This window comes from Mastomys coucha, unplaced genomic scaffold (genome assembly GCF_008632895.1).
Source record: "Mastomys coucha isolate ucsf_1 unplaced genomic scaffold, UCSF_Mcou_1 pScaffold18, whole genome shotgun sequence".
NCBI lineage: Eukaryota > Metazoa > Chordata > Mammalia > Rodentia > Muridae > Mastomys > Mastomys coucha.
Window position 1 is genome coordinate 25,898,524 of NW_022196900.1, and position 16,905 is coordinate 25,915,428.

Consider the following 16,905-nt stretch of genomic DNA (forward strand, 5'->3'; position numbering starts at 1 on the left):
GAGTATTTCCAAGGAAGGCTCCATTAATTTACCTCAAACTTACTATAAATATAAGCTGTTAAGAGAGTGGTTGTGGAACAATTTTACTTCATCCCAAAGTCTGTGTCTATGTTATCTCAGTTGAAAAACTAGCAAATGTCACTGTGGATGTGTCAGGATCCAGAGGTCCATCCTCAGCCAGGAAGATAGGGGAGTTAGATTAGATATTCCTCATGAACTTACTGTGCTTATGGAATAATAAGTGGCACTACAGGTTGAGCTGTGTATTATACTTGTTTGGTTCATCAGTGATTTGAACAAGGAGTTGCATGAGCAGAGGACCACTGAGCTCTGTGTTGGAGAAAGTACAGCATAAATGTTTTGAACACTGGAGAATCCCAGGACTCCCGCAGACTTGCAACTAAGCATTAGTTGCCTTGGGGACATGCTGGTAGAGATTCAGTAGAAGTTTTAGGAGAGCCCAGAGGAGGGAGCCCTTCAGGGCCCTGTGTGCCTAGTTAAAGTTCTCTAAGCAGGTGACTGAATTGACCCTTGGAAGTTCTTGCCCTTCATACTTCCTAATCTTGGCAGGAAGACCTCAACAGGACATTGAGAACAAAGCAAGACCCTATCTCACAGGTTCTAGAAGACAATACTGCCTTCGAAATTCCAAGATGAGAACAAGTTACTGTCTGGGAGTAAAAAGATAGTGTATTGGCTATAGAGGAAAGCAGAAAAAGAAGCCCAGTGGCTGTTAAATTTAAATCTACAGAAAGAAATATGACTGACCCTTTACTGAGCAGCTACTGCTATGTTACCCAATGGTATGGCCACTAAGAATCGAACGTTAACAACTTGCTGAAGGCCATAGGAACCCAGGTCATGGTGACTCTGAAACCAGTAATTTGTGGCCACAATTTACCTATTCAAACCCATCTATGTCTCTAAAGTACTACAGTGATGTTACTTTAACTCCCATAGAACAATGTAGCCTTCTGGGCTACATATAGAGCTTTCAATCACTTCCAGATAGGATGTATGTTGAGGGAGTATGTCCCAAGGATTGAAAGTACAGAGCAAGAAGGGGTTTGCTAACAAGTTTCCTCAGAATCTTAGAGGAGGCTCTGAGAAGGGAACCAGAGACTGAGCATATATGACAAGACTAAATGGGATCTACTATCCCCGTAGTAGAGTACTAGCATAGCTATCATGTGGGAAGCACTGAATTCAGTTTCTGGTAATAAAAAGAGGGAGAGACGGAAAGATAAAAATGAGAAAAAAAATCCACAAGAGACTACATGATTAATTTAACAGGGGAAGAGCAGTATATGATGAGATATTATTTTATATGTAAGCCAATACAGAGCCCATGTGTAAGCCACTGGTTTGAATGGCCTATGGTCCACAGTGTGTGATTCATACATGAGACTCTAGCATTAAAACAAGCAAATCCATATGTGAATAAAGAGTATGAATACCCTCCAAGAAAGGTGAGGTGAAATGGTAGTTATATGGTTAAAATTTTATTTTACTTAGTTATTTGCTGAGGGCAGTGGATTCCATGGTTTATATGTGGCAGATAAAACACAAGAGTTGATTTTTTTTTTCTTTCACCATGCAGGTCCCAGGAATTCAACTTAGGTTAACAAACTTGACCTTTACACACTGTGCCATCTAGCTGACCAATAATTATACATTTAGTCATATACATATATGTATATATTATATACATATAATTACATTAGTAAAAGGTTTTACCAAACATTCCCAATGCATTTAGGGATTGGGGTCTAAGAGAAAAGCAACCTACAATATCTATTCCTTTCTTCCCTCCACTTTCAGAGGGGAAGTATATGATTTTATTTAAGGACCCAAGGAATACTTTGACCTGGATGAGAACAGTGGAATATATGGTGCTCATAGACAAAATCTACAGTTCAGGAAGTTTGGTACTCAGCTGTGAAGTATATAGTATAATATAATATCATTATAAAGAGAGGTGAATGGAAGGTTACAGTGAAATGGCCCAGGGGAGGACAAGGTGTGTGTGTGTGTGTGTGTGTGTGTGTGTGTGTGTGTGTGTGTGTGTGTTGGAAGTTAATGTGCCTCCTATTCTCAGTCCTGCTTGGAAAGTGGATGAAATTCTAAATGTCTACAAATACTAAAATTGTTGTACATGGTGGCTTAAAAACCTCTGGATTATTAGTCTCCAAATAGCTAATTGTCATAATTTAATGAGTAGTAATCATGTTCCAAATATCACTGGGGAGGAGGGTACTGAATGACAGTGTTTATGCAATTCATCCCCCATCTTTTTCCTTCTTTGCAGACAACCTCCTGGTTTGTATAGATGATTCAAAGTTGTAGACAGTGAGAGATTTGTGGGGAGAATGTTTTACCCATGGCATTGTACACACTAATTTTTTTTTCTTTCCATCAGGTCTCTAAAGAATGAAGGATGGAGGATGAGAATCACTTTCTAAGTAGAGACCTTGAGTTCCAGAACTTTTAGCCTGACACTATATAGCAAGTTCTTCCCTGTCCAGAAGGACACAAATCTGGGATAGCTGGTTTGCAGAATAGTGCCATGATTCTTGCTTACCACATTTCATCGTTCATGGAGGGGAGATCTGAGTCATCTGTCATCTTACAAATCTTTAGCCATGAACCAGCAAATATTCTCCGATGGTTCCATTCCTCCCTGGAGCATTTAACAAAGATCCTAACTCTGAGGAAAGACCTGGAACAGTCTGGAGGATGGGAACACCATGGGAGAGCAAGTCACTAATTAGTAGCATCAACTTCACCTCAGTTTTCCACCACAAATTCTACCTGGAATGACATCTTTTTATAGCGATACTATTTGGACAGAGTAACAAAGAACTACTAATTTCTAAACCACCATGGCTAACTCATTTTGACTTATTAAACACTTGAGGGAAAGAGAGCTGTTTTGCCATAAGGGGGAGCTTTTGAGTTCCATAAAAAGGGGGAAATATATATTTATATATATATATATATATGTATGTACATAACACATGTTTCAGTTCAAAATGCAGAGCCACAAGCAGCAGACTGCTACCTGCTTACCTGTGCTGGGCAACATTGGGAGACTTGGATTGTTTTTTAGGCTGAAATTGGGTAAATTCATATTTTCCTTCCATTTGTATTCGACAAAAAGTATGTCTAACAATGAACTGAGTGATTTAGGATTGTTCAGGGGCAACGCTGGGGAACATAGCACTGGTCCACAAGATCTCCAAGGGAAATGCCCTGGAAACACTTCTTCTCTCATGTTCTGTTCAATCCATAAGGATTTGGGAAATGAGTTTGGTAAGCTGAAGCACGAAGTTTAGCATTGGGGGCTCAGGGAAGAGAGAACCAACTTACTACAGAATAACTTTAAGAAAATGTGGTGAGGGGGGAAGGAGAAAGGCAAAAGAAACAGAGAGAGCAAGGAGGAGGAAAATGGGAAAGGGAGATGAAGGAAGGGGGGACAGAGAAAAAGAAGAAAAGTGGGAGAAAGAGAAAGAGGGAGGAAAGAAGCTGCAAAAGAATCTGAGACTCAAGTTTCAAGCCTTTATGTGTTGTGGAAGAGGGAGACATGTAAGAAACAGCAAAGGGCAAATGAGACCCCGAAAGACAGATTCCTCTCTCCCGCCACGAGGCAAAATAAAAATAAAAATAAGGGGCGGGGGTAAAGGCAGCAAAGCAAAACAAAACAAACGTGTGTTTTGAGCCGGAATGAGAAGAGCAGAGAGGTCCGTAAGGGGGTGTGTACAGAATTTCATTAAATTGTTACTTTAAGATTGTCTTCTTAAAAAAAGAAGTAGAAGAAGAAAGAAGGGGGTGGAGAAGCTGAAGGGAAGGAAAGGAGACAAACGGCAAAGTAGAGGAAGGCTGGGTGGATCGGCCTCTCCAAACCGATTGATTGGTCATGATCCCCGCAGTTTGAACAGGGACTCATTCAATTGGGAAGGTGGAGTGCTGGCGAACAGATTAGCACACGCTTGTTTACTCATCTTCTAAGGGATTTTTTCCCCCCTCTTTCCTTTCATTTCGTGAAGAAGGAGGGAGGGGAGGGGGCGGGGGGGGGAGAAGGGGGCTGTGGCTTGTGTTATAAAGGACGCAAAAAATAAATAAATGAGAGCATCTTGGGGGGGAGGGAGGGAATTCAGCCGATCAGTGTGTTAGAGGAGATTTTTTTTGAAGAGCTAGAAATATATAAAATAAAATGAAATAAAACAAGGAGGAAGGCATCCAGCTGTTAGAAGGGGGGATAAGGCAGATAAAGGAGCGGGGAGAGAAATTAATTGCCAACCAGGCGGAGTTGGACTGTATTTTTGAAAGGTGGGGGGAGTGGAGCACACACCTTGAGGAGGAAAGGGAGAAAGAAAAGAAAAAAGCAAGTGGAAGGGGGGCTCGCACGAGAAGGGGACAAAGTAGGCGCGAGCTAAAGCTGGCAGCTCCGGGCGGCGGTGCAGGGGCGCAGGGGGGGCGGGGGGGACCGTCGGACATGCGGCTCTGGAGTTGGGTGCTGCGCCTGGGGCTGCTGAGCGCCGCGCTGGGCTGCGGGCTGGCCGAGCGCCCCCGCCGGGCCCGGAGAGACCCTCGGGCAGTGCGTCCCCCGCGCCCCGCCGCTGGACCGGCCACCTGCGCCACCCGGGCGGCCCGCGGTCGCCGCGCCTCGCCGCCGCCGCCTCCGGGCGGTGCCTGGGAAGCCGTGCGCGTCCCCCGGCGGCGGCAGCAGCGGGCGGCGAGGGGCTCCGAAGAGCCGAGCCCGCCGAACCGGGCGCTCTATTTCAGCGGGCGAGGGGAGCAGCTGCGCCTCCGGGCCGACCTGGAGCTACCCCGCGACGCCTTCACGCTGCAAGTGTGGCTGAGAGCCGAGGGCGGCCAGAAGTCTCCAGCGGTGATCACAGGTAAGGCGAAAGGGGTCTCCCTGTCCCGCGGACAACCCCGCTTGGTCTCTGCGGGCCCCTCAGAGGCTCTTGCGGATGTCTGGGGTGCGGGTGGCGGGTGGGTCTGCGGGAGCCGCCCCTGGAGCAGCGCAGGGACCGCGGAAGCTAGACTCTCTTTAACCCATCTGCGGAATGGGCGAGCTGCGAAAGTATGCCACCCGGCCTCCGGGGAGCTGTACTCGGGAGCTCCGCGCCTGTCCAAGACCCGGAGCTTGGGATAGCTGTTCCCCCGGGAACCCAGAACGTTTAGGTGGTGCTGGGGATGTGCAGACGGACTCTGTCTGAATATGGGAGGGAAGGGGACAGGACCCAGATGGATTGTCTGTGAAAGAAGTGTTGGGAACGGTTCATTTCTCTTTACTTTTTGATAGACGTAATTCTCCAGTAGCCTGGCTACCCTCAAAGTAGGGTATGGGCCAGGTAATTTTGATTGCCAGACTTAGAAGTCCTAGAAGTACCCCAAAGTTGCTCTCTGCTCGAAACCTGCCTCTGGGATCCACCCCCCACCACCATAGCCACCCACACTGCCTCTCCGGGTCCTTGCTTTGAAAACTGGTTGCATGTCATTCACGGTAGGGTCAGACCTTCTTAGCGCACACCCTGCCAGCCTTCCCCAGACTCGACTGAGAAATGGGGCGCTTTTCTCTTTGGGGACTTTTATGAGCCCATACTAGAACTTAAGTTCTCCCTCCTCACCCTCCCTCTCTCCCCTTCGCTGCTCCACAGCAAAGCCCATAGTGAAACCGGACACTTTGCGAGGGCTGCAAACCTTACAAACCCCTCAACATCCATTTTCCTTTCTAAGTGAATCTGTGGAAATGCCTTTAATAAAACGAGGGGTGGTGGAGCGGGCGGGGGGTGGGCGGCGGAGAAGAGGAGGAAAGTTTTGCCTCTTCTGTCTGGGAGATTCCCTCACTGCATAAACAACCTTGCCCTGTCCTGGGACGGCTTAAAGCTATATTAGGGGTTCCCCCTTCGCTGTAGCCTGTCCGCGAGTAGTAGCTTTCATGATCCCACCCCTTACACACCGATCTCAGGCAGTCTGCGGCCGTTTTGCCTTGGCGTTAACCTTTCCTAACACTGCACTGACTCTCTTATTTACCCGAAGTCCCCATTCGGGGGACCCAAACTCTGCTACTATGTCAATCCAATGTATCCTCAAAGCTCTCACTTTCCAGCTACCAAAGGAGAGCAAGAACGACTACACACACACACACACACACACACACACACACACACACACACACACACACACACACACACACACACACACACACACACACACACAACTGACGTCATCGCTAGCCACCACCCCCTCCCTCCGAAAAGGAGAGGGAAACGGAGCTCATTCACTTTCAGCTCCCAAACCCTCTTCAGCCTGAGGAGGGAACAACATGTAACGGGAGACAAGATTCAAAATAATCATAAGGTTGATAATAATTCAGGACTCTCTCTCTCTCTCTCTCTCTCTCTCTCTCTCTCTCTCTCCCCACCCTGTGTGTGTGTTTGTGTGTGTGTGTGTGTGTGTGTGTTTTCACTTTCAAAACACAGCGGTCTGCTGCTTGAAAGTGGTTAAGAGATGGGTAGGTTTGGCTTTGCTGCTCTACCTGTTGTGTCCGTGATTCGGAAGTGATTCCCGGAGAGAGAAGAGCCTGTGGTTGTAAAGATAGTGAGTGCATTTAATATGTACATACATGCAAATCTATGTCTCACGGGACTGCATGGGAGACTGGCTTCTAAGTGTCTAACTCAGACCAAGGTCTTTCCTCCTGGTCTCACAACGATTATTGCAGTAAAATACTTTCATTGGGTCCGGGATGCTAGGTTATGATTGCTCGTATAAAATGCCTGGTTCATTTTATGCGTGGAAATAACATTCCTCACAAAACGGAAGAGAGAAAAAAAAACAAAAACAAAACAGTAAGTAAATTAATAAATAAACGCCACCACTGCCATGTAGCCCCAGAAAGCCTAGGAGCTGTTCTCCAGAGAATTCTGGTGGGTTCCCCTCCCCTCCCCTAGTTGAATCTAAGCCAGATTTGGCAGTGTGTAAACACCTGGCAGTGAGCCAGAAAAGACTTATTCTGCTTTATCCTCCACATGGAGCACACCGTGGCTCTAAAGAGAGCCTGTTTCTCCTTGAGTTAAAAAAGCAAACAAACAGAGAGGATTTTGTTTTCTAGAAGTACTTTTTAAATTCCCTGATCCGTGGTTAAATGAGGGCTGGAAGAGACAAGACTCCGAAGTGGGTGACAATGAGCATCCTCAGGCTGTCTGTGGTGACCTCAGGTGCCCAGTTGGCTGCCTGGCCTCTGCTAGCCTTCTCTGGCTGGGAGTCACCACTTTCACAGGAATCCCTGGTCACCTCTCTCTAGAACAGTCATCTGCTCAGCAGGGTTTGCAACTGCTATTTCAGGCCCAGGGCTGCTGCCTCTCTCTCAGGCCAGCCTGCCTTACATCACTAGACTGCACGATTCAATTGGGTTTCGTAAAGGTCTAATTTTACGGTGCTGTTAACCAGGTCTGTCAGAGGCAGGCCTCGCAGCTCCTGGTAGGCGGGAATGCTCCCAGATCTGCTTGCCCCTGGTTCTATTTCTGCCCAGGTTCAAACTTCACTTAACCGACACTGATTCAGACAATCACTGAGAGAGGCAGGGGGAAGGAACAGGGTTTTAAAGCACAGGGAAAAAATCCCTTTTATTTTCTCAAAAGCAAGGTGAATACACACACACACACACACACACACACACACACACACACACACGGAACAGAAGCTGGTGTAGGAAAATTCGAAGCCACAGATAGAAATTATTGGGGTGCAGGATTCTCCTGGGGCCTATCAAGCATATTTTTAAGAACTAGAGACTCCTTTAAGGCTACTATGAGCCAGGTCCCTAGAAGTTATATATCAGTAGTCATTCAGGCCAATGGGAAGAGATCCACAGAGGACCAGAGAGTGTGTTGAATGGCAGAGTCCAGAGGCAAGAACTAGAACTTAAATCTCTGGCATTCCTATTTCCAGACCTCACCCACTACCTGACAGAGAGAAGTCTCATAAACAGGTTCCTCTTATCCCATACAGGCCCAACATCCAGATAGTATATGGTGTGTGTGTGTGTGTGTGTGTGTGTGTGTGTGTGTGTGTTCTCTGCTTTTGTACTACACCTGACAGATCCAGGCTCCTGCCTCTTATCCCCAGCAAACCCCAACCATGCCCTACCACCCCTACAGTATAAAAGAAACAAAGAACAATAGACTGAATTTTCAATGAAGTAGAGGCCCCAGTGACTGTTACCTTATTGAAGTTTTTCCTGACCTCAAAAGTGTCCCCCACAAGCGCTGCCCTCCCCTTCCATTAGGGAAGAGTTTCAGTTCAGAAGGAGATGAGGTTTAAACCCTAATCCTACCAACATGTCTGCTGGCAGTTTTTTTTTTTTCTTGTGTTGTAAGTGTTGAAATAGAATTTGCTCGTTGCTCTCAAGAACCCCTTTCTTCTTCTCTTCTATAGGTCATTTCTTACCTCTCACTCAGCCCTTCAAATAATCAGAAGTTTCACCTGAAGTTCACACAGGCGCATGCCTTCTCTGTAACCAGTTGAAGCTCCATCTGGGATGCAGAATACTGCACTAGTCACAGTGAAGTGTCAGTAGCCAGGTTACCTCTGTCCTTATCCAACTGTGACCTTGAGCATGTTAGCTGGCTCCTCCTGGCTCCAAGAAAAGATGTTGGGAGCACTTATGTCACCACAGGCTGTTTGTCAATCAAATGGTGACTGAGCTCCAGGATGAAATGTACTTAGAGCTGGCCCTAGTACTTAATGGATGCTCGGCAAAGATTTCTTTTATTAATAGACAGGGTTTTCCAAAGATCTCAGGCTTTCTGGGCTGAAGACACTAGAAAGCAGAAAACCTTCTCTGCCAAGCAGTGTTCTTTAAGTTTGCTTTACATCTGAGAATTTTGTCCTCCTAACCAACCTAAGAGGTGGGCATAGGTATCCACACAGACTATAGACATATACACACATATAAACACACGCATACACACACAAACACACACACACACACACAGAGAGAGAGAGAGAGAGAGAGAGAGAGAGAGAGAGAGAGAGAGAGAGAGAAAGAGAGAGTGTGTGAGTCAAAGAGCTGAAAGGAATGGGTCCAAAATTCCACATCCCCTCACTCATATGGCTAGATCCCACCCAGGAAGTCAGTTTCAAAAGTGTCTGTTTCCTCTGCTGTTTGTAGGGCAAAAGAAGTGATAATCTGGATGCAGAACATTCCCATATTCTTGGACATCTCTGTTCCAATCCAAAGGTTTCTAGATCAGGGAATAAGCAATGGAGAGGTCTCACCTAGAGATTGCACAAAACCTGGCAGGTCTGTTGCCCTTTCACATCAAACCATCAGACTGAAAAAAATAAAATTAAAAAAAAATCAGACTGAGCAGGCTGGAGATTTATTTCTCCTTAAGCCTCTGGCTGTGTAACCCTCCCTGTTCCATCATCCATCTCTCTCAGTTATCTACCTTCTGAAATGGGCTCAATGATTTCAGGATAGTTAGGAGGTGTACAGTTGCCCTAAGTACTGTTAAAGAGAGTCCACTCCTATTTGAGACTAAGTGAAGGGTAATCACATCTAGTTAACATACACATTGTCATTTTCCAGGAGATTTTTGTGGGGGGGGGGGAAGTGCTGGGTCTTTGGAAGGTAAGCTAGCTTGTGCACACTTAAGAGTATCCTCCCTTGAATTTCAAGGGACATCTGCAGTGAGCATTGTATCTTTGGGAACCATTAGACTTTAATTTCTTATTTGACTGCTCTTTTCTTTGACCCTGGGTGACCCCTTGCTAGTAAGAGTCACAGGGAGTCCAGGGCTGCTGAAAACTGAGTTGCACAGTCAGTTGGCTTGGAGAGGAATCATAGATCCCAGGAACAGAAGGTGAATCCTGATCATAAATCACAGGCCATGTGTCTCTTGCTCCTTCCGTAGGTTCCCTTTCACCTATCACTTCCCTTTTTGCTACTGTCCAGTGGACAACTAGACATAATTTAGGATGTTAAACCTCAGAAGCACCTATGTCCTCCCTCTTCACAGAGAAAAGTAACCTGGAAACTCAAGATGTAGAATACTCAGAGGTGTGGAAGAGAAATGGTGAGCCCAGGCTTAGACTTGGCAGTCAATTGTATTAAGCAATTCAATGTATAAAGAGGAAAATAAGGACCAGGGTCACACAAAAGACTGTGTTCACAGGAGCCTGTGAGACATTTTGATCCATTAGCTCAGGTATACACAAAGAATACCCACCTTCTAAAACATCCTTTGGGTTGGGGATGATGGTACATGCATATGATTCAAGCACTAGGGGCCTCTGAACTAGGATTTGCACATCTTTAAGGCTAGCCTAGTGTACATGGAAAGTTTCAGACCAGCCAGAGCTTCATAGTATGACTTTGTCAGTCAATCATTCAGTAACTCAGGTGAGGATCCACAAAGGGGTCCTTGTTACATTAAGCCTGTGGTTAGCCTGTGCACAGGTACTTCTCCAAGTCTTCTTAAGTAATACTGAAGGACCAACAATGAGGGAATCTCAGATCTCACTTCATGTCCTCTTATTGTATAGGTGGGTAAAATGAAGTAGTAAATGGAAATGACACTCTGTCTTTCCAGGATGGAACTTTCTTCTCACATGAAATTTCTGCTGCTTGATACCAGCCTCTGGCATCCTTGGGCCTTGACATTTTTTCCCTAGAGCCCTTCCTGTGCTCTGCATAGTACTCTTTCTTCCTTGTGCCTCCTTTAAGGTAGAAGCATGCCTGTGTGGAGTCACACTGAGTTGTGTGTCACATGCCTGATTTCAGGTGAACCTACCAATGCTGGAAGAGAGCTTCACCAAAAAAGAATGTAGGAAAGGAAGCTTAGCTCTAGAACATTCTCTACTTGTGTCCCTGATGTCTTAAAGAAAACCTCTCACCTTTAGAACTCTTTCAAACCATCACTGGCTGTAGGAAGAGAAAAGATCTCTCCACCCCTGTTCACCAAAAAGGACTTCCTTTGTGGGCTTGTCTACTTGTGGCAGAAGGCTCCTGTCCAGAGTGTATCTGTCTCCCTGCTATCTGCTATCTGGTTTGTTTCTTTACCATTTTGGTCACCCCTCAGAGTCTCTAGATCTTTCACTCTTTGCCCAGAGAACTGTGCTTCCTGCCTTGGTCAGAACACCAGGAGTGATCATCTGACACCAGTAATTGAGAACCCACTTTCAAGGTTGGGTCTTTTGGGTGTTGCACACTTAGGTATAACAACCAAGAGTTCACAGTTCAGGTTCTGATTTCATGTCCTTTGAAGGTCTGTGACTTGAAGCCAGCAGGGCAGGATTTGGGTGTGATTACACCCAACAGCTACCGATCATAATTATCTTGGAGCCAGGTGAGACAGTGACCGGAGATGCTCTCAGCAGAAATCAAAACCAGTTTATGCCAACAAGAGTAAAAGAAGGTATGGATTTGTGCAGTTAAGGACATTCCTAGAAATGTGCCTTTATTTTTATTATCTTTGTTCACACAGCAGAGGATAGATAGTGATTGAGCCAACCAACCTTCTCACATACATGACCTCACTAAAAGTCCTTTGATGTAAGGACTTCCAAAGTCTGCCAAACTCTGCCAGATACTGCTGTGTGACCTTGGCAGCTCATAGCTCCTGCCTGGGATCCACCATTTTTGAAATGTAAAGAAGGGTTGAATAAAAACTTTACACTAAGCCCTACAACTTTAGGGAGCCTCTGAGGAGATAGTAGAGGTCAGGACCCTACCACATATCCTTTCCATGTTATTCTGCATAAATCACTCCATTCTATAAAATTCTCTTTTTGTCGGGGAGAGACACATTCCTCCTTTACAAAATATCTGAATGGACAGGGACTGACAGGGAGGGATCAGAGTGTGATTATATTATTGTTACGGAATATTTTTTTTAAAAGATTTCAATTTGAAAAATGCATACTGAAGCATGGGTAGGTTAAGTTATTTTATGTTTACTTTTTGTTGTTAGTGTTTGTTTTAAAAGCTCTAAAAATATAGATGCTTGGGGAGTCAGGGATGCTAAAAAAATGGTGATGTAGTGATAGTCACTATTTATTAAAACAAATCTATAGCTACTTGGGCTTTTCGTAAATTTTCTGACGGTGCCTTTAAAAATGTAATTGAAGATTTCTGTAATAAAACATAAAAACTAATTAACTAATTAATTAAAGTGCTGGTAATCCAAAGAAGGAGATGATTTCTCATCAACCCATGAATTCTGTCAGCTGATGTATTCAGAGACACAGAGGCTGGAGCAGGGAGAGGCTCAGGGATTCTACCAATGCCATACAGAAATGAGCTGAAGTCCTAATGCACTCTAGGCTTCATACACTAGGATCCTTCTCCTTACACCCCTCCAGCCCCTCCCTCTGTATACCTTCATACTTTGGTTACCATAATCAGCTAGAGAGAGTTCCAGGAAAAACGAAAAGAGGGGACCATGGAGATAAGGCTAGTGGAGACTCATCTGCTGAAATACTTTTGAATGTCAAAATTCTTTGCTGTATAAGACTCCCCTCTGTGTGGGGAAACACAGGATCTTTCTCTTCCTCATAATGCCAGGAGATTAACTACTCTTTGTAACAATCCACAGTGTAACATAGCAATCGATACCATGCGAGTGTGCTCATGGTCATAATTTTCTTTTACCAGTTCCTATTTCTCTCCATCCCCAGTTGCCCAGAGTGCTATCTATTTAGCATCCTTTGAACAGACTGGGGGAAAGGAGGATGTGTTTTTCTGAGGAAATAGTTTGCAATGGTTGATCATAGAGCTCAAGCATCAGCCTGATTTGATTTCCCAACTCTTGCACCAGCTAGTTGTGTGACCTTGTGGCAGCTACTCAGTAGCTCTAGCTTCACTTTTGCTGTCTGTAGCATCCAGCTAACACCAGTTCCTACATGGTGGGATTTTTCTGAAGATTAACAGGATCTCCTTGTGGAAAATGCTTAGCTAATAGAGTCTAGATGACAGGTAATCCAGCAGTCAATCATTAACTTAGGTTGATATTACTTGTACTGACCCTGGATGTACATTATTTCCAATTCCTTCAATGATTCTGGATCTTAGACATGCCTATCCTCTTTGGCAAAACCAGAAATTATCTTCTGCTCCCTTGCCACTCAGGAGAGATTTATAACCATGATTATAACACTAAAACAGCAACCAAAATACCTGAATGAAAGTGAGAATAAATCCAAAAGGTGGTTGCTTCATTTTATAGAAGTGTGTACTCCAAAATCAGGAAATCCATGCAATGAAGATAAGAGAGAAAGTGAATATGTGAGCTCCCTGTCTAAAGCACTCAGCAGGTACTTTTGTGAATTTCTGCAGTGTGCTGGTTATAATTTTGAGTACTGTGAACTCTCTTTACCCTCGGCAAGTTTATATTCTGGGTGCTAGGCAGAGAAGATGACAAACTGCAAACAAGAAAGCTGGCATACCATTTAATGCCAGATAAATTTTAACTCAAAAATAAAAATAAAAATAGATATGTGTGTGGGGTGCTGGAAGTGAAAGATTTGAGTGCAATGAGCAGAGAAGGTTTCTTAAGAAGTGTGTGGAAAGGCAGTGGGACAGACTCAAGGTTGTCTAAAGAAGGAAGCTAGCAGAGGCCAGTTCTGGAAAAAAAAAAAAAAAGAAAAAAGAAAAATAGGTCGTCAGTAGCTTGCTGTGTAGCTTTAGTCATGTTATTTTTCCTCTCTGACTGATTTTTCTCATCTGAAGCATGGAAGGTGTCAGAAGTTTACAACTACCTTAGCCCCAAAAGACCTTCGAGTAGAGACCTTTTACAGTCTTTTAATTCCAACCAAAGCTGTCCTGGGATATAACTGTTACAGTGGCAATAGCTGCACTTTTTGCCCATTTTGGCTTATTTTCTTCCACTAGGTGGTGCTTGGGCCTCTTACCCTCAGGGGCATCATGCCCACATACTCTTTCCTCCTGAAAAGAGCAATATTGATGCTCAGAAAGAAAAAGAAAAAGACCCACTACTATTTCTTGTTAAGGCGTCATAGACTTACAGCTCTTAAAACATTGCCTTTTATTTGACATATACATGAATGAAATCCCAAGAATCTTTGTGCTGCATACCAAAATGTCAGTGGTAGAATTTCAGTCAAAGTCTGACTGGAGGCATTATTTGGTGAATGTCAGTACTTCCTAATAGCTGAAAGCTATCTCATTAATACTGGAAATAGTTACAGCTGTCACAAATTTATCTACTATAAAAGCCCTCATTGGGGAATTTTTTGATAATTGTTTATTAAGTTATATAAACTTCATAATTATGTTTACTAGACAAGGGCCACTGTAGACAAACTTCCAGACAGCACAACCAGTTACTGGCTTATTAGTCTTTGTTATCATGTATATCAGAGATGATTTTGCTAATTAAAAATATTAAAATTCAGGGGCTAGGATGAGAGTTTATTTGGTAAAGTTCTTGCCATGCATTCATAAGAACTAGTGTTTGATCTTCAAAACCCACAGCAAAAAGCCAACCATAGTGAATGCTTGTATGTCCAGTTCTGAGGAGGCAGATACAGACTCTGGCCTGGAACTTGCTGATCTGCCAGCTAAGACTGATCAGTGAGTGAGCCTCAGACTTCCAGTGAGAGATACTGTCTCAAAAAAAAAAAAAAAAACAAGGACTGGACAGATCCTGAGGAATGACACCTGAGGTTGACCTCTGACCTCCATACATAAATATGCATACACACACACACAAACATATAAACATATTCAGGCACAGATGTGAGTGCACACACACACACACACATACACACACACACACACACACACACACACAAATTGAGACTCTAAGATACAAAGTCACTTTTCCCTGTGTGAGCCTCCAGTGTTAGCATCCCTAAGGTTCATCTTACTCTCTCTTCTTCTCTCTCCTCCCTGTGCTCCTACTTCTCATACCCACTACATTTGCTAAGACTTTTCTTCAAACTAGAAAAAGAAAGTGTGTGTGTGTGTGTGTGTGTGTGTGTGTGTGTGTGTACTGACATTATTTACTACTAACTCAAGGTCTTTAGAAGCTTGGAAGGAGAATCATGAACTTTTGAGAACCTTGTAAGGTGCCAGGGTTCAGCCCATTTGGAAAGTATGACAACATCAAAGAAGTGGAAACTATGTGACATAGGTTGTCCCAGACCATATAGAGCAATCTAAAAGTTCAGGTAGGTGTGGCAGTTCCCCATCCCATCGTGAAGGAATTGCTCTTGGGTCTGCCCTGTACGCGTCTTTCCTTAATTCCCATCGCTCTGTGTAATAGGAAAGGCAGCAGAGCAGCATGTTCTCAAGTGGATTTATAAGGAGATTTTTTCCCCAAATGAGACTGGAGACATTTTTTGTACAGAGGTTGCTTAGGAAATAAAGAAGGATGTGATACATAGCATTTGGGAGGAAGGTGACCTTGCTCTGACAGATGCAAAGCTCATACCCCAAACAAAAGAAATGAATACATTCTACAGTCAGTCTTATGAAACCAAACCATGAAGTCCAAAGAAGCAAGGTGTATGGATGCCAGAATGATGTACTCAGATATTCCTTTCATGGATGTGGAGCTGAGATGCTGATGAGGGAAATAGGTAGTAGAGGTCAGTGGTCAGGCTTGGAAGCCATTGTCTTCTAAGTCTAGAGTCAGGAAACAAAGCACATGCATATCTTTGTATACTTTATCAGAAGTTAAATAACACAGCTCTACTGATTGGCTTACATCTCCAAATTCTACGCTATATAATATAGGTTTGTAGAACAGAACCAGTTGTGTATTGTTCAATATGTCCAAAATACCCACTTCTCCTATAAAATTTTTATGCCCTTATCTTGTTGAGAGTTACCAACTGATGGTACATCATGGACTCACAAACCCATCTATCCTGCTTCATAATATTTGGATTATCAACTTATTCTTCTTTTACATCATACTTTCCTCTATTGAAATGCCCATTGTTTGAACCTTTTACCCACTCCAGCCCATCTACCAACTCTTTATGACCAGATTTTTCTACTACTAAAAAAGAAAATCTGACTCTATTACTCCTAGTTAAAGGCTCTTCAGTAGAAACTGAATTATTTAAAGTTCTCTCAATGCTGCAGGCTTTTTTTATTACATCACTTTCTTTACTTATTGAATATTTCTGAATACAGTTTTACATGCTGCTTAAGGCTCTACAGCTTTCTGCTCAAGGTATCTTTCTTCTGATAGGGCCCTCCCTGACTCCACCTTCCAATGTGTAACTTGTTTTTCCCCTGTCTTTTTCCATATATATTGCACTTAATTATGTACACATTTTAAATCATGTTGATCTCAATTTCTCCCCTGCCTAGCATACAGAGGAGCATTATGGTTGTCTGTTTGTTTGCTGGCTTGCTTCTCTGTTTGTTTAATGAATAGATAAATGGAGATGAAGACCTGCTGAATATCTATTGACTATCAGAGAAAGAGCTCAAGGAACTCCCAGGCATGGTGCATTACGGAACTCCAAGCACATGACCTGTGTTGTGCGTCACAGTTAGAAACATTACACAGTGGTTAATTCCATTTCCCCTTGAGCAAAGAAGTCAGAAGGGAAAAAGAAATTTGGCCTTCCAAAACAGAAAGAGGAGGGGAGAAGCAGATTCATGGGCCCTAGGCTCGTATTGTAGCCTGTCTAATCCAAGCCACATTTTTGGCTTTCATCTTCCCATTCCCAGCCCCTGGCTTGTTTGCAACGCACTTGTTTTGTGTCTTCGCTGCAACACATAATCCTCAACTTTACACTTCGATCTCCCCAATCTCCATCTCATCAGTATATTTCTGAGCCTCCTTTGCCCTGTCGGTTCTAGCCACTGCTTAGGATTGAATCCACTTCCCTCCTTTCTAATAGAGGTCC

The 16,905-nt window shown here is 43.9% G+C and overlaps 1 protein-coding gene across 1 annotated transcript in view; it reads left to right on the forward strand.

Annotated features, from left to right (window-relative positions):
- The first annotated feature begins 4,491 nt into the window (after nt 1-4,491).
- Nucleotides 4,492-16,905, forward strand: part of Pappa (pappalysin 1) — a 228,720-nt gene continuing 216,306 nt past the window's right edge. The window contains exon 1 of the mRNA XM_031377655.1: nt 4,492-4,901. Within this exon, the coding sequence (XP_031233515.1) occupies nt 4,496-4,901 (406 nt within the window). The 5' untranslated portion in view covers nt 4,492-4,495. The remainder of the gene's footprint in view (nt 4,902-16,905) is intronic.